At 33.1% G+C, this 19547-nt stretch overlaps 1 protein-coding gene across 10 annotated transcripts in view; it reads left to right on the plus strand.

The window, feature by feature from the left end:
- Positions 1-19547, plus strand: part of MIPOL1 (mirror-image polydactyly 1) — a 365075-nt gene that overhangs the window by 89572 nt on the left and 255956 nt on the right. For all 10 annotated transcript variants that reach the window (XM_064365793.1, XM_012469139.3, XM_012469173.3 and 7 more), the window contains one exon: positions 13074-13203. In XM_064365793.1, the coding sequence (XP_064221863.1) occupies positions 13074-13203 (130 nt within the window). The remainder of the gene's footprint in view (positions 1-13073; positions 13204-19547) is intronic.

A 19547-nucleotide genomic window follows, 5' to 3' on the forward strand; every position in this document is an offset into this window, starting at 1 on the left:
GAACTAAACATTGCTATGAAAATATAACAAAGATGATCATACATAAGTACACCAGCTGAATACTAGATGGTTGCTTTTCTGTTAATGTTAAACTACTATAACGTTTTTATTTTATATTTTCTGAAAATATGAGAGTAACATTTTAAGACAAATTAATAGTTTGTTAAAAATAAATATTTCAAATATAAACTTAGAACAATTTGGAAATCTCTTGGCTTTTTATAATCAAATATAGAAATATACTAATTGTTAGGATACCATTACAATAAATGCATTTGCATAATGTTAACTTTGCATATGTCTTACAGAAATAATTTGATGAGATTTGGGTTTTCATAACCTATTGAAAATTGTGAATTAATGTGTCTGCCTAGCCCATTTATCTCTTGGAGGGAAAACCTAATTAAGCAATAATATTTACTCTTTAATTTTTTTTTTAATGTAGCTAAGCAGATACTTCAAATATTTTATTTATTGGTATATATTTAAGGGTTCCCGTTTGAACAGTTTGAATGATGCATGCATAAAATTATTATAATGTCCTTAAGCAGAATATACATGTTTAAAAAGATCAAACCATTTGACAAAAGAAATGCTTATAAAAACATCTAAACTAAACATTAAAAATAGCAAATAGGATAAAAAAAGACTATACATTTTAAAAATAAAATGTTAATTAAAATATGAGGTACCCTAAGGAAATAGTAGGCATTTTCTTAGAGTATATAAAATATAGAGATTTATATATAATGATATTTATATAATAGTTGTGATAGCAAGAGAGTTAAAAACAGTCTAACCATAAGGAAATTATGAAATGTTATGATACATTTACAATTTGAGACATTTTGCAATAATTAAGAATATTTGAGGACATGAGAAAAACGTAACTATTAGGTGAAAGAAATAGGGGAAACACTGTATTTATAATATGATTTTATAAAAAGAAAAAATCTATACATGTATATATTATAAAATAAGTGGCAAATGGTGGTCTTTAAGTGAAACTATTAATTTTTCAGCGAACAGTTGCTACCTTTTTCCAGTTTTCTATAATAAGCATAGATTTAGTATTAGAAAAAATAAACATGGCTTTCAAAAGATGTGGTTTCTTTTTTTAGAAATTACTTGCACTCTAATTTTAAAATTTGAGATATAAAGACCGTATGGTTTTACAAAAACCATATGATGGCAGTGATCAAAGTTTTGCCTTTTTACCCATGCCACCTTTTCTTTGTATTTATTTTTATGTCTTTATGTTTATTATGTAACATATATATCAGTCCATTTTGTCTTCTAAGGTGATTGTATAATTTATAAGAATCTAGTACAGACAAAACCACATAAAACAAAAGATGTCCAGTTCTCTGTAGGCAGTTTAGGGCAATTGGGAAGACCAAAATCTTTAGAGTCACAACGATCCAGGTTCAGCTTACAGCTTGGGCACTTGATGTTGATTCTCTACCTTTGGGCAAGTTATTTGTCCTCTTTGGGTTTATCTTCTCCCATGTAAAATGTGAGTATTAACCAATTTGCCAGATTATTTTAAAGATAAGTGATAATATATAAAAGTACATGGTATATAACTAGTACTCAGTAAGTTGTAGCTCAAATTAATATTATTTTATTGCTTTTACATTTATGAAATTCTTAAACCTTTAATAATGTAATTATTGCCAGAAGTTATAAAAAGACATTTTATAACTGTTTGGCTTTTAATTAAAAATTACTGGGTTACTGTTAATAGATTTTAAAAGGGCACTAAACTGAAAAATGGACAAACAAAAGAAGAAACAAAGGATTGGATTATAAATAACATTGCAGTTGAGATACAGATATGTCATATCACTAATATATTTTTGTAAAATGTGAATTCAAAATAAAATGGGATGCAAAAGATTTGAGCTTTTATGCAATGTGTATGTATGATAAATTTTCATGTAGACCCTTACTTAGCTTCAAATCTTTTTCCTTTGTTTCTCCATTGGTTTTTTTCATAACATGAATCTGTTATTATAGTGTGATTTTATGAGAGTTTGAAAATCAGCTGTGTCCCCTATCATGTTAAAATCTCTGATGGTTGACCCCTTTTCCTTTCTTTTCTTTTTTTACATCACCATCATTATTGTCATTGTCACCATCATTGACACTGTTTATTAAGCACTTAAATGTTTCACAGGAACTATGCTTACTTCTTTACAAATCAAACAAGAAATATTTATTGAGGGCTCATTATGTTCTAGGCTCTGTTTTGGACACTGAATATACATCAGCAAATAAGACAGATTTGGGATTTCAGGCATTTTTTTATTGCCTGTTACCACTTCTCAATCATAATGTTGTAAGTAGTGGTTAAATGTGCAGACTTTGGATTCTGATCTTTGTTCTAATCTTTTTACCGCTTATCATGTGTAATGACAGCCTCACTAAGCATTAGTTAAAATCTACTATAGGTTGCTTCAATGCTTAAGTGAGATAATGTTTATGAAGTGCTTGACCCATAGAAGAAACTCAATAAATAATTATGATGATAAGATGATGATGATGTAACCATCTTGTTTTCTCAAGACTTCTTCATCTAATAGAGGACATACCCAAAGTGTTCCTAGTTGTTGTGTAGTTATGTAAATTACTATCCCATATTAATTATATAGATAAGTATGGGATAGTTATTTATAAATGGTTTTGTTATACAAGCAATTGATTTGTATTTCTTTTGTTAAAATAGTTTACAGAGGATTTTTATTTATTATTTAATTGGATCCCCAGTTTTGAGTTTTCCTTAATTTTTAGATTTAACCTTTTTTCAAAAGTGTGGAAATACTGAAAAAATTTTAAAACCTCTAGAAAAAAGTTAAAATGTATAACAAGTAGATCTTATTTAGTCTTAGGAAAAGCTGAAATGACCACCTCACTCCCTATGCATTAATGATTTACCTCATTGTAGCTATTTAAGACTTTTTACTGAGTTTTAGCTCATTAAATTATACATGTGGGTAATATTATTTGACATTTGTTATGTATGACCTTCAAATACTAGGGGATATTTTAGAGAAGCACAGAAGAAACATTGCATTTTGTTCTTTAGGTATGTATCTCTTCTCACCTAAAAAAAGTCATTAACACATAAGCATTTTAAAATTTGTTTTAGTAAAATTGAGTTTAACAATGAATGATAGTATGCTGTGGCCTGATTTGCATCCATTAATTTGCTCTTATATCAGTGATGATGTGTTTTTATGCCTTCTAAAATTAGCTTGTTCAATTAAACCTTTCATTTTTCCTTAACAGTCCTGGTGGGCATTGTCTAGTGTTTTTTTGTCTCTTTAATTTTTGTTATTCTATTGCTTTTATAGTATGCAGATGATGCTTACATTTCACTTAAAAGTATTTATTTAGATAGTATTTTATATGCTATTTTGTGATATTTAAAATATTTATATATCTTTAAAAGCCTTATTTTTCTATTTCTTAAAAGCTCACTTTAGAGCCTCTGCTTTATATGTTAGTTATTTTTCTTTCTTGCATGTCATCCATTAAAGATTAGCTGTGGAAGGTTGGAGCATGGAGAGATTATGAATGACAGAACAACTCCTGTAGAATAATAATCAGTTTTTGGTATTTAATGCTGTTTGACTTTTGCAGACACATTTCTTATTAACCTTTGGTACAAAGAGAAATCCAGGTTCCTGATATCTCATGGAGAAGATGAATTTGAGATCCTCTTCCAATTAAACTGAAATAAAGCCAATATTAGGTTTTAGCCAAAAGAACTCCTTAGTTCCTAAGTCTTGTGTTTATAAGTCTCTATCTATCTATCTGTCTATCTATCTATCTATCTATCTTCTAGTCTTACTATATTTTAACATGTAATTCAATGGTTACATAATTTGCTTAGCTTATTGTACCAATGATGCAAGCATTTAATTTGATTTTTCTCTTTAAACATAGATTTCTTTCTATATATGCAAATTTAGACTGATACTTTGTAAATAAAAAATATATTGTCAATATCTTTTTATTACAGAGAATGTTTATTTGCTTTTGGTAGGGAGGAGAGGAGTTTAATTTTCATTGTTGAAAGGATCAGTACATGGAATCCCTGAAACTTATGACAAGTTTTTCTATTCAGGTTAAATGTAAATGGTAAAAATATAGATTTGTAATCTACCATTATAGCAAGTGTATTAAGACACCCCAATGGATTAAAATGGGGAAAAATTTATAATAGAAAACGTTTACATTATTCTCTTGTAAAAAGATTATCTGTTACTATGTATCATATTTCAGATGATGTTGACCATCTAATGATTAAGAAAAACAAACGTTAATTTTCTATACCAGAATAGAAAATGGCTAATTTTTATTTTTAGGAAATAATACACATTGGAATCTCATTTTTCTGTCTATATAATAGGCATCAATAAAATGTGATAGCTTTAACCTAATACTTGAATGCCTTAACAGTATTAAATTATAATTCTACATTAAATTTATATCTATTTTTATTTTTTTAATTTGAAAAGAAAAAGGGTTTCATGAATATGACCACTAATTTCAGATAAGAACATAAAGGCCCATCTCTGTAAAACACAGCAGGTAAAAGTATTGATAAGTAGACTATTGATTATATTACTGTCTTTGGCTACAAAATTCTATGGATATAAATCAGAATGAATTCTGACAAGTGCCAGGTCAAATAATACTTGAGGAAAGAATATAACCAATTTTGTATCTTTGCTTCCTAGAAAAGTTTTTTTTTTTTTTCTGGAAAGACAATAAAATTTGAGTAGATGGAAGATCTATTATACATAAGAATAGGCAACAACTGGAAATATTTTATTGTGTTTAACATACAGTGGACTTTAGCATAATATCAAGCATTTGGAAATATATGTAGTTAAGGTATTTAAAACATAAAAATAACAAAAATAAAACTTTTCAGAAATTTATCTAAAGACTTTTTCACATGTCTAATGATTCTGAAAAGGAAATGAGATTAGGAAAAGTTTAGATAGGAGTTATATTTCAAAGAATTTTCATACTGGTATCTATTAAAATTTAATCTAGTAAATAAAAATCTTTAAGTTATATTTCAAAAGGCATACAATTATCAATACTGATTTTAATGCTTCAAGGATAAACTTTTCTCTTTCACATTGAAAAGGTAGCTTCAATATCACATATATTAAATCTTTGAATGTAACATAGAGCGTATTTTCAGAAAACTTTCTTATATAGTCTTTGAGTTTTCTGTGGTAAATACATGTCTATGGTAATCGAGGGTTTTTTAAAAAATGCTTTTGATTCATTGTCTTGCTACTGAAACATACTGTTTTGCATAATTTTCAAATTAATCTTGAACAATTTCTGTACTGATACTGAGTTTATAAATTTACAGCAACTTTACAGAGGAAAGTTTGACAACATATGTTAGGAGTTTTGAAAGCTGACTTTTAATCTAGTCATCATATTTCTAGTAATTTTCTGAAGTAATTAGGTATGTATATACATAAAGACGTGTGTGCAAAAAGCAAATAGTCCAGTCTATGAAAGAAGTTATGGAGCAATAAGTTCCATCCAGCATTGTTTTGCCAAAAACAAAAACATTGAACTACTTAGAGTAGGTTTTAGTTAATTTTCTACTGGTGTGGGGTATCTACCATCTATTTTTAAATTTCCAATAACCAGTTTATGCAAAGAAGGAAAAATTACAATTATTAAAGAAATTAAAATATATAGTGTTTGTAATTCTAGACTATATATGTGGTGGTTTCATAAATGCTAATTGTTCTCATATTTGCAAGGAATCAATTTAATATCATTATAATTCTTCTCCAAATGGTTATGCCTTATGTAATACTGCTATGGTAGATATTCACAGAATCTGAGATTCTTTCATATGTAGTAAAGTCTGGTCTTTTTCAAAATTATCATCTATATTATATTTGTTGCTTGGAATTTTCCAACATTAATTATTATCCAGTTATTATTTAATATGTTTAAAATCCTAATGATTTCTTCTTCCTTCTTCTTAATTTAGCCTTTTATATTTACATAACTACCATAAGATGTTAACAGATGGATTTTTTTTTCTGTGAAATGTCTATCCTCCAAATCATGTTATTTAGAGAATCATGAGCCATTGTTTAAACTAGAATGTTATCCAAGGTACTATCTCACTCGTACTGTATTTTAAAAGCAGTTTGAAAAGTGTGGAATATGGATTTGTCAATAGACTTGGGTCTACTAAGAAAATATGTACTCTGCCTTGACTCAATAAACTCATACTTAGTATGGTTCAGCTTCTTCATATTTACTCTTGCCCATATTAGAAAACAATTAGCTTACTAAACAAATTTGAGTATTTGGTTGTGGGGGGTATGGGTGATCCTCTCTGAATCTTTCTCATTTGACTAAGAATTATAGGATATTTGATAACCATGTTTAAAAATGGAGATATCCAAATATTATTGTAAACACCCAATGATTTGTTTTACCTACAATATAAGTATTTTACTTGGTTGGCTTACATAGTAGCTAATAATATTTGTTAATGTAATTTAACTGCTGTGAACCTTTACTGAACAAATATTGAAATTTATTCAAGTCAAAGAAAGAGAATCTCTAATGACTTTTGTTAAAGCTTCTATTTAATAGTTAAGGAGAAAAGTTTGTATGACATACGAGATGCAATTAACAGTAGATTTTACATTTAATAAAAAGAAAGAAGCATGCGTATTTGCTTTATTCATTCCATCATAATTTGCATTAGAGCTGTGGGTGTTTAATGAGCAAATTCCAACTAAAATGCTATATTGATTTTCTAGTGAACTTTGTAATAGTCATCTACCTTGGAAAAGCTCAGTGTTTACAATTAAATTTTCTTTACTAAAAATATTTGAGAGTTGCATATTGATCCTTCAAAAGTACTGAATTCCAGAATCAGGTTTTTTATAACCAACAAATTTCACATCTAACCTAATAGATGATATACATCATTCAGTAATATGTTAATTTTGGTTTTAGGGTTTTTTTGTTTTATTTTTAATTGACTAATAATCATATATATTATTCCCTTAATTGATACATGATTTGCAGATTTATGAGGCGCAATGTGATGTTTCAGTACATGTATATACATTGTAAAATGATCAAATCAGTATGATTAACATATTCACCTTCTCAAATACTTTCTTTGTGATGAGAACATTTAAAATCCATTCTTTTAGCTTTTTGAAATATACATTATTATTAATTATAAGTCACCTTGATGATGTGTAATAGATCACCAGAACCTATTCCTCCTGTCTAACTTGAAAATTGTACTTTTTGACCAATATCTCTCCTTTCCTCATCCACCGCTACCCCAGCTTCTGGTAACTATTGTTCTACTACTTATGTGAGTTCCACTTTTTTAGATTCCATATATGTGAGACCATGAAGTATATGTCTCTCTGTACTTGGCTTATTTCACCTAGCATAATGCCCTCCAGTCTAGCCATGTTGTTGCAAATGACAGAATATCCCTTCTTTTTTCAGCTTTACCAGCTGATAAAGCTGAATCTTAGCTTTTTAAAAGCTCTTTTGTATACCATTGTACCATATTTTAAAAATTTATTTATTCATTGATTGGCCCATTGGTTGGCCCATTACTCACAATATCTTGGCTATTGTGAGTAATGCTGCAGTGAACATGGGAGTGTAGGCATCTCTTTAACATACTTATTTCAACTCCTTTGGTTATATACCTGGAAGTGGAACTGCTGGATCATATGGTAACTCTATTTTTAGTTTATTGAGGAACCTCATACTGTTTTCCAAAATGGCTGTACTAATTTACAGTACAACTAACAGTGCGTAACAGTTTGCTTTTCTCCACATCCATACCAACACTTGTTATCTTTCATCTTTTTGATAATAGCCAATTTAACTGAGGTAAGATGATATATCATTGTGATTTTAGTTTGCCTTTCTCTGGTGATGATTAGAGATGTTAAGCTTTCTTCATATAACTGTTAACTGTTTGTATGTCTTTTTTTGAGAAATGTTTGTTAGGTTCTTTGCCCATTTTTATTTATTTTAATTTATTTTGAGACTGAGTCTTGCTCTGTTGCCCAGGCTGGAGTGCAGTGGCACCATCTTGGCTCACTGCAACTTCTGCCTTCTGGGTTCAAGTGATTCTCTTGCCTCAGCCTCCTGAGTAGCTGGGATTGCAGGTGCACACCACCACACCTGGCTAATTTTTGTAATTTTAGTAGAGAAGGGGTTTCACCATGTTAGCCAGGCTAGTCTCGAACTCCTGGCCTCAAGTGATCTGCCCACCTCAGCCTCCCAAAGTGCTTTGCCCATTTTTAAATAGGATTATTTGTTTTCATGTTATTGAATAGTTTGAGTTCCTTGTATATTTTTGATATTATTCTTTTAATTACTGTGTGATTTGCAGATATTTTCTCCTGCACTGTAGGTTGTCTGTTACTGTTGTTTCCTTAACTGTGCAGAAGCTTTTTAGTTTGAGGCAATCCTGTTAATCTTCTTTTACTTTCATTCCTTTGCATTTAGGGTCTTATTCAAGAAGTCTCTGTCTATACCACTGTTAAGGAAGCTTTCCCCCTATGTTTTCTTCTAGTAGTTTCATAGTTTCAGGTTTTGTGTCTGTGTCTTCAGTGCATTTTAAACTAATTCTTGAATAAGGGATGAGATGATACCTATTTTCATTTTGCATGTGGATATCCAATTTTCCCTGCACTATTTATTGAAGATGTTGTACTTTCTCCATTGTGTGTTCTTGGCACCTTTGTTGAAAATCAGTTGACCATAAATATGTGGGTTTATTTTTGGGTGCTCTGTCCTGTTCCATTGGTCAGTGTGTCTGTTTTTATGACAATACCATGCTGGGATTTTTTTTGTTTTTTGAGACAGAGTCTTGCTCTGTCACCCAGTCTGGAGTACAGTGGCACGACCTCAGCCCACTGTAGCCTCTGCCTCCCAGATTCAAGTGATTCTCCTGCCTCAGCTTCCGGAGTAGCTGGGATTACCAGCGTGGGCCACTATGCCTGGCTAATTTTTGTATTTTTAGTAGAGATGGGGCTTCACCATGTTAACCAGGCTGGTCTTGAACTCCTGACCTCAGGTGATCCACCCACCTCGGCCTCCCAAAGTTCTGGGATTACAGACATGAGCCACCACAGTCAGCCACTATACTGTTTTGATTACTCTGGCTTTGTGATATATTTTAAATGGTAGTTGCTTAAGATTGCTTTGGCTGTTTGGGGTCTTTTGTGATTCCATATGAATTTTAGGATTTTTTTTTATTTCTATGAATTACAGTAGAATTTTGGTAGGGATTGCATTGAATCTTTACAGGAATACCTTAATTTTGAAAAACATTCTTATCATTTATAAATTCTGCAACCATATTTTATGTGTGTGTGCATGTGTGTTTTCTGGTATTTAAAATTTTAACCTTAGAATACTTAAATAATAATATCCTTTAAATGCAGGTATACATCTTTGGATCTGAAGTCACATTTTAAAAAAAATGTTTTCTGTTGATCACACAGAACCAAAGAAATCCTCTGTATAAAGCACTTACCTTTAAGCATAGAGATGATTAGACTTATTATTAAAGCTAGTCTTACCTCTTCTATCAGGTACTGTTGCATGTAAAGTGGTATACAATTTGCATTAAAAGTCACTATATAAAGTTCTGGCCACAGTTTATAAAAATGAAAGAAAACCTCTTGGCATTCAAAGTTTAGTAATTAGTATTTTAACCTTTTAATATCTCAGAATATTTCAGGGTAATATGTTAATCTGTGCTTACATCACTATTTACCATCATTTTTATCCATTCTATCTGGTCTACAAATTAGATGTATTTTATTAGACTGATATGCTGCCTACTGCACTAAGGAGGTAACTTAGAAGTATATGATAAACTTTTTTTTTTTCAATTTCACATTAGTTTCTGGAGTTCATGTGCAGGTCATGCAGGGTTGTTGCATAGGTGCATACATAGGTGGTTTGCTCCCTCTATTCCCCCTTTGATTGTATCTGGCATTTCTCCACATTTTATCCCTCAAAACATCTTAGAATACCAGAATTTTTTTCTTTTGAGACCTTATCTTGCTGTCTCCCAGACCGGAGTGCAGTGGCACGATCTTGGCTCATTGCAACCTCCTCCTTGGTTCAAGCAATTCCCTTGCCACAGCCTCCTGAGCAGCTGAGATTATAGGCATGTGCTACCATGCCTGGCTAGTTTTTGTATTTTTAGTAGAGATGGGTTTTCATCATATTGGCTAGGCTGGTCTCAAACTCCTAACCTCAAGTGATCCCACCCGCCTTGACCTCCCAAAGTACGGGGATTACAGGTGTGAGCCACTGTACCCAGCCATTGTTTTTGATAAACTATTATTAATTTAATCATGGTATGCAGCATACAATATAAAATGGGTTCTGAATAATTTTTCTTTCAGTCCCTTATATAATTTTTGCTTACCAATGAAAAAGGCTAAAAATTGAAGAATTTTGACTTAGATTTTGAATATATAAGTACTACAAATTAATCAAAACCACATTATTAATATGTCTAGGAGTTAAGTCACATTGTGAGTCTGTGGTTTGAGTATGGTTACTGTAGTGGTAGAGTAGAACTAACATTTGTTGATGATCCACTTTATTTTATTTATTTGGCCAAGAGCTTTCATATATTTTCTAATTTAATTTTTTATAACATCATGAATATTGGTATTTTATTAATTTTATATACCTGAACTTCAACTAAAATAATTTAAGAAATTAACAAAACAAGGTTGCTAAACTTTAGTACCTTAGATCAGAATCAAAATTCATATTCTTCTATACACCATGTTGTTTTCCATATTATGCAAGATACATAATTTATACATGCTGGTAAATACTTTACCACTATGTTGCTTTCTCTAAGCTGTTATTATTGCCCTTCCTGGAAGGATATTCTGTAGAATTAGAAGGGAAAAATAAAATTCATTTTTGAATACTACAGTCGACAGAAGTTTCTTTCAAAACAGCATGAAGTGCCAAGCATAGTGCCTCATGCTTGTAATCCCAGCACTTTGGGAGGCCGTGGGCAGGTGGAGCACCTGAGGTTAGGAGTTCAAGACCAGCTTGGCCAACATGGCAAAAATCCCATCTCTACTAAAAATACAAAAAATTAACTGGACGTGGTGGCAGATGCCTGTAATCCCAGCTACTCAGGAGACTGGGGCAGGAGAATTGCTTGAACTCGGGAGGCAGAAGTTGCAGTGAGCCGAGATTTCACCACTGCACTCCAGCCAGGGCAACAGAGTGAGACAAACAAACAAACAAACAAAACCACAGCATGAAGAATTGATACAGTAGTCCCATCTTATCTGTGGTTTCTTTTTCCATGGTTTCAGTTACTTATGGTCTGAAAATATTAAGGGAACCATTTCAGAAATAAACAATTCCTAAGTTTTAAATTGCGTATTGTTTTGAGTAGTGTTGTAATGAAATTTTATGCCATCTTGCCCAGGGTGTGAACTGACTGGCTAGATAGATTACCACTACTTTTCCACTACTTACAATTTAAATAATACAATAATGATTTTTTTTTTTTAATTATTATTATGAGACAGAGTCTTTCTCTGTCATCCACACTGAATCACAATCACAGCTTACTGCAGCCTCTACCTCCCAGACTCCAGCTGGGTTTCACCGTGTTGGCCAGACTGGTCTAGAATTTCTGGGCTCAAGTGATCTGCCCATCTTGGCCTTCCAAAGTACTGGGATTACAGGTGTGAGCCACTGCACCCAACCGGGGCTAATTTTTAATTTTTTTGTGGAGACGAGGTCTCACTATGTTGCTCAGCCTGGTCTCGAACTCCTGGGCTCAAGTGATTCTCCTGCCTCGGCCTGCCAAAATGCTGGGGTTACAGGTATGAGCCACCATGTTGGGCCTAATAACTATCTTGATTAACTGTATATTAATCTGTAACAATCCTTGGGCAGAGATCCAATGCTTTACAACCTAAAAGAGCATTTCAAAATTTTTCTGAAGTTTTTTTTGTAGTTTGACAGTATAAATAAGGTATTTGAGGCCCTCTTTCTGTAACATTGCAGTAATATTTTTTAAATTATGTAAAATTTCAAACATACAAGCAGTAAAATTATGCTTAAGAAATAGTTTCAGATAACATTAAAGCTCCTGATACAGTGCTGCAGAAATCTAGATGATGCCATTTGTATTTAAATCTATATAAACAGTGCCCATGCTCTGTGCAGATGTACGCTACTATAACAGCAGAGCTCTGTCCTATTTTATTCTTCTTTTACCCATTTTCTTTTCTCCCCTTCTAGCTTCCCACTGAGGTAATTACCATTCTGAATTTGGTGTTCATCCTTTCCATGCTCATTGTATTATTTGTATTAATTGTGTCTATTCATAAATAGTGAGTAGAGTTGTTTTACTTTGCAACTTGCTATTTTTGCCAATATTTTGTATTTGAGATTTGTCCATCTGTCCATAGTCAAGTCATTTTAAATACTGGGTAGTATTCCATTCTGAATGTAATTTATTTATTTCTGTTAATGTTGATGGACATTTGGGTTATGTCTAAGCTTTTGCTATTATAAGCAATGCTGCAGTATTTTTATACATGTTTACATTTACATATATGCATGAATTTCTCTAGGCTACATACCAAAGAGGGGATTTGCTAGGCTAGGCCTGTCTTCAACTTCAATAAACATTGCCAAATTGCTCTTCAGATGGTTGTAGAAATATATCTGCCTATCTGGAACATGTATGAGAGTTTTCTTTATTTCACAGGCTTACAACATTTGCTATTATTAAATCTTTAAATTTTTGCTCTTTTTAGGGTTTTGAGGTGGTATCCCAGTTTTGCAGTACCTATTATTAAAAATAATATTTTCTGAATGGATTAATTGATACTAATTCAGTTTAATGAGCAGTCCTTACAATAACAGTTGCTTATGGCTTTTACTTTTGCTAAAGGTATATATTTCTCCTTTATTTTCTATGATTGACTGTGTGTCATATATTTTGGTAGCTCTGGTTGAAGAAGTATATTTTGCACAGAAGGAGCGTGATGAAGCTATTATGTCTAGACTGCAATTAGCCATTGAGGACAGAGATGAAGCAATTGCGCGAGCCAAGCATATGGAAATGTCTCTAAAAGTGTATGTACTGTACACATTTAAAACTCTCTATGATATTAGGAACATTTATAAAAGCCGTGCTTTATGTGGTAGTTACATATTCAAAAATGTGACTCGTGTGTTACACTAGGAAATTGCATATCTCCAGTCTTTTTCTAAAACCTTTAGCATGCTAGTTTGCCTGTCAGGAATAGCAGTCAATTTAGAAAAAGAAAGAAAGAAATGCACATTACTCTCAACAAAATTACTTTCTTTATTTTTCATAGTTGGTTGTTCCTTCCTATGTGACTCCTTTTCTTATTATCTCCTCTTCTCCTCATTATCACTTTTTAAATTTATTTCAGCTATCTGAATCTTTCACCTCTCTTTGCTTAATATCGCTGTTTCTGTTCTTTACTACTTTTTACTTGCAGTTTTTTTAGCTTTGGTTTTTAAACTTTAGTGATACTTGGAGTAGGGTGGAGCCTAAGAATACACATTTTTTTTACAAACAACCCAGGTGATTCTGATAGGTAATGATGGACTACACTTAATGAAACAATGTCCTAGACATATGTACTTCTCAAATTTTAATGTGCAATCCAATCACTTGGGGGATCTTGTCAGAATGCAGATTCTGGTTCATTAGGTTTGGATTGGGACCAGAGATTCTGTCCTTATAACAATCTCCCAGATGTTACTCATGATGCTAGTCTAAGGAATAGGCTTTGGGTAGAAAGACCCTAGAACATCTAGAAATATGTTACCTGCACAGATAGATAGAATGCAGTAATCTAATATTTAATGATGACCAATCAGCATACTTATGGCATGTTTACTTTGTCTAGTGTTGTACTAGGCTCCTTGGAGGAACAGATTAAAGTACTAATTAAAACATGGTTCATTGGGGAGACAAAAAGCCATAAATAATAATATGTGTTCAAGTTGTGATTAGGTAATATTTGTTTTTTGTTTAGATTAATGACTTTGTTTTTTTTTGAAGATTGATAGGCTCATTATAGAGCATTAAACTCACTGGAAAAACAAAGAAACAAAAATTTTACCTAAATTCCACAATGCCTATTCCAGAATAACCGTCTTTATCTATAGGGAAACATTATTTCAAACATTTTCTCTTATATACTTAAAAGTCATTACCTAGAAGGATAGATGGCTTGCCATTGATTGGAGGTAGTCATAGAATTAATTGATTAAAAATCAAGTAATTCTCTACATGTTGTATTTGAGAGACAGTGTAGTGTAGAGGTTAAGAGCACAGATTCTGGATCCAATCTATTCTTGAATATTGGGTTTGCTGCTTCCTTGCTGTATAGTCATGAACAAATTACCCGAAGTCTACAGCTCAGTTTTTTGACCTATAAAATGTATATAATAGTGCAGTTTATCAGGACTTATACAGGTTGTCATGAGGACTAAATTACTTATTGACTATGTATGTATATATATGTATATATGTAAAATATATAAAATTAAAAGATGTATATGTACGTGTTGTTTGTTTGTTCAGAGACAGAGTCTTGCTATATCACACTGGCTAGAATGCAGTGATGTGATCAGAGCTCATTGCAAACTTGAACTGGACTCAAGTGATCTTCCTACCTCAGCCTCCCAAGGAGTTATGGCTACAGGGACTGTAGAAACATGCCACCATGTTTGGCTAATTTTTAAAGTTTTTTGTAGAGATTGGGTCTCACTGTGTTGCCCAGACTGGGGTCAAACTGTAGGCCTTAAGTGATTCTTCTACCTTGGCCTCCCAAAGGCCTGAGATTACAGGCATGAGCCATTGCACCCAGCCAAATCACTAAATTTTGAAAAGTATGTGGCTCATAGTGAGTGCTATGTAAGTGTTAACTTGAATTTAAGAGTAATAGTCAATTGAAGTAAAACTGAAGAAAATTTTGAACTTCATGCAGTATTTTCTCTCAATAGCTATATTAATTTTCTAAATACCCTTCTAATATTAAGAAATGAGACTGAAAAAAATTAAAGTGTTGGAGTCATCAACATTTTTTTCTTTTTCTTTTATTTTATTTAATATATATTTATTTTTAAAAATTGAACAGAACCACATTTTGCCATGTTGCCCAGGCTGTTCTCCAACTCCTGGACTCAACCAATTTGCCCACCCCAGCCTCCTAAAGTGTTAGGATTACAGGCATGAACCACTAGGCCTGGTCAAAATTTTCTCATTATTGTTTCAGTTAATGATAGCATGTAACTCTCAGGTATGGATTGACCTTAAAAGAAGAAGTTGAAGTTAAATTAATATAAGTAGAGAGTTTACTGGGGCCAAGCTTGAGGATTGCAGCCTGGGAGCGTAGATTCACATTGCTCTGAAATACACTTCTATTAGCAGGAGTTATAAATGGACTTTTGTTTATTTTTTCTTTTTTTAAGTTTTAAAGTTTTTTTTTTTTTTTTTTAAATAGAGATAGAATCTTGCTATGTTGCCCCAGCTGGTCCCAAACTCCTAAGTGCCAGCAATCTGCCCACCTTAACCTTCCAAAATGTTGGAATTACAGGTGTTATGCATGGCACCTGGCCAGGAGTGAATTTTTAAATGCAAAAAGGAGAGATAGGCAGTGGGCTGATACAAAGTTTGTCAGGAACTGTAATTTTAAAATTAATGATTGACTATAAGTATAGGGTATGAGTCATAGTGTCTGGTATAACATTATTAGGTTAATTTATAGCTACTTGTGGCAATAGCAGGCAGTTTCAATAGATGAATACAGGCTGGACATGATGGCTCACACTTGTAATCCCAGCGCTTTGGGAGTCCAAGGTAGGAGGTTTGCTTGAGTCCAGGAGTTCAAGACCATTGTGAGAAAAATAGTGGGACCCCATTTCTACAAAAAAAATATATTTAAAAAAGTTAGCCTAGCCTGGTGATAAACTCCTGTAGTCTCGGCTACTTTATAGGCTGAGGTAGGAGGATCACTTGAGCCCCAGAGATAGAGGCTGCAGTGAACCTATGATTGATTGTATCTTTGCACTCCAGCCTGGGTGACAGAGCAAGATCCTCTCTCAAGAAAAAAAAAAAAATGAATACTAACTCATAGGGCAGCAAATAGGACATGATTGCAGTCTTCATTTTCATTCTTTATGGGCCTGATAATTAAAAGGGCTTGCATTCCTCAGATTAAGGTTCTTTTCTCATATAAAAGAAATAAGCATATTAAAACTCCCCTTTTTTCATTATGAATTTCACATTAAAAAATCTGTAAAAGTTGTATTCATTTCTATAGCCATGTTAGTTTTTCTAGCTAAAGTGTGCCCTGTTGTTTAATCTTAACTTTAAAAGGATTGAATAATCATTGCTGGAACGTTCATCATAGATGGCATTTTTATCCCTGAGTTTTTTATTGTGGGGAATCCTTGGGTGCGTCAGTGGAAACAAAAACACAAACTCAAAGTGCTTTTTTCTTTTCTTACTCAACACAACAATCAAAACGGAAGCCTCTTTTGACCAAATATGTAGTTATTTCCCCCACACAGCAAACAAGTAATCAGTTCTGCAGTGGACACCAGCTGGGTATCCTCCAATTAAATTCATACACTATTTACCTGGAGAAAGCCTCAGATCCCATAGGTTGAGGGCTCAGTCTCACAAGACTGGCCCTGCTTCAGACAAAAATCTTAAGTCCAGGCCTCTGTAACCTCTGACTAACCAGCTTCAAGTTAGGGTTCATATAGTCCCCTCTTTGGGTTCAATTAATTTGTTAGTGGAGCTCACCGAACTCAGGGAAACTTACTTACATTTACCAGTTTATTATAAAGGTTATGACAAAGGATACAGATGAAGAGATGCATAGGTGAAAGTATAGGGGAAGAGATGCAGAGCTTCCATGCCCTACTTGGGTACACCACCCTCCAGGAACCTCCACATGTTCAGCTATCAGGATGCTTTAGGTACCCTGTTCTTTTGGGTGTTTTATGGAGGCTTCATTACACAGGCATGATTGATTAAACCATTGGCCATTGGTGATCAACTTAACTGTTAAGCCCCTCTGCAGAGGTTGGGGGTTGAAACTCAAAGTTACCACCTTTTAATCATGCATAAAAAGTTACCACCTTTTCCTCATGACCAGCCTCCATCCAGAAGCTATTTAAGGGCTGCCAGCTATCAGTTAATGATTAGCATACAAAAAGACATCACTTTGGAGATTTCATGTATGTGAAGAAAGGGGTGGGGGAGTGGAATGATGACCAAATATATATTTCACAATATCACCCCAGGTGACTGAATTTCACTTTCAAAGGAAGAGCACATAAATACCTTATTCTCTGATTTAACATGCTTCAGATTGGCTGTGTGTTATCATTGTATTCAAATTTTTAAGAATGTAATTCTTGAGTCAAGTATCTCTTTATTCTGAACATTATAAAAATGTTACTCTCTTGTCTTCTGACATTGTTTGCCTGAAAAAAAGTCTTGAGATCAATCAGATTCCCCATCCCCTTTTGTGTAGGGGGGTTATGTTTGTTTGTTTGTTTGTTTGTTTTTTGAGATACAGTCTGGCTCTCTCACCCAAGCTGGAGTGCAGTGACATGATCTCAACTTACAGCAACCTCTGCCTCCCAGGTTCAAGCTATTCTCCCACCTCAGTTTCCCAAGTAACTGGGACTACAGGTGAGTGCCACCACGCCTGACTAATTTCTGTATTTTTAGTAGAGGCGGGGTTTTACCATGTTGGCCAGGCTGGTCTGGAACTCCTGACCTCAAGTGATCCACCCGCTTCAGCCTCCCAAAGTACTGGGATTACAGGCATGAGCCACCGTGCCTGGCTCTGTGTGTATATGTTTTCGTCTGTCTTTTTTTTTTTTTTTTTTTTTATGTCAGATAGCTGAGGATTCATCCTTTATTCATGAAGTAGGGCTGAATCAGGACAATTGTGTCCATCATGTTTTAATAAGGTTTTGGGACCACAGCATGCCTTTTAAAGGACTATTTCATTCTTCCTTTATTTCATGGAAATTTTACTTTTTTCAAAAAAATTTAACTTTTAAGTTCGGAGGTACATTTGCAGGTTTATTATATAAGTAAACTTGTGGGATTTTTTGGTATAGATTATTTCATCACCCAGGTATTAAGCCTAGTATCTGTTAGTTACTTTTCCTTATCCTCTACCTCTTCCCACCCCCACTCTCCAGTAGGCCCCAATGTCTGTCATTCCACTGTATTTGTCCATGTGTGCTTATAATTTAGCTCCCCCTTATAAGCGATAATGTGGTATTTGCTTTTCTGTTCTGGCATTAGTTTGCTAAGGATAATGGCCTCCAGCTCTATCCATGGTCCTGTGAAGGACATGATCTTGTGCTTTTTTATGGTTGCATACTATTATTTCATGGAAATTTTACTTTCTAAGGAAGTTTTTTTGAAGAGATAGGGTCCTGCTATGTTGCCCAGGCTGGTCTCAAACTCCTGGCTTCAAGCAATCCTCCCTCCTTGGCCTCCCAAGGTGCTAGGATTATAGCTGTGAGCCACCACAACTGGCTCATGAAAATTTTAGGTCTGCAAATGTTTTGTTTTATAGGTTTTCTACTTTAGAGACTCCAGCTATACTTATATGGAACATTTTTGTCTTTATGTGTTATCTGTTCAATAATTATTAATATTTTAATCTGCTTTTACATTCACTGTGATGACTACAAACCTTTCCTTTATGTTGGTAATCCCAATTGTCATTGTTCTTTTCCATGGTCTTTCTCATTAATGTATGTAATTTTTATTTATTTGTTTATTTTTTATTCTCAACTTATTTCCTTAAGTTTTATATTTCCTTTTTCACTTTATTGTTTTAGCCCTTTCTCTTTTATTTTATTGAATTTTTTTCTTTTTTTTTTTTACTTTTTAATAAAATACCAACCATGAGTAGGAAAATTTTCTTCTTTCCTTTGTGTCTTATCTCATTCATGCTGCTGCAATAATAGAATACCTGAGACTAGGTAATTTATAATGAACAGAAATTTATTGGCTCACAGTTCTGGAGGATTTCTTGCCTAGTCATCACATGGTGGAAAGCAGAAGGCTAAAAAGAGGCAAAAGGGAGCTAAACTTGCCTTTCTATAATGACATTAATTCAACCTGTAAGAGAGGAGCCTAGTGGCCTAATCACCTCTTAGAGGTCTTACTACTTAATACCGTTACAATGACCATTAAATTTTAGCATGAGTTTTGGAGAGGACAGGCATTCAAATCATAGCATCTTGGTTTATGTCTTCTTTTTATTATTATTATTATTATGAACTAGTTTCTTTTGCATATGTTTTGTGTTGTATTTTTGGTATATTCATAGTTGCCGTATCATTTCTTTGCATCTTGCTCATGCTTAACATGGGCAATTCTGTCAGAAACTTTTAGC

This window comes from Aotus nancymaae, unplaced genomic scaffold (genome assembly GCF_030222135.1).
Source record: "Aotus nancymaae isolate 86718 unplaced genomic scaffold, 86718_ANA_hifiasm-v0.15.2.pri h1tg000062l, whole genome shotgun sequence".
NCBI classification, from domain to species: Eukaryota; Metazoa; Chordata; class Mammalia; order Primates; family Aotidae; genus Aotus; species Aotus nancymaae.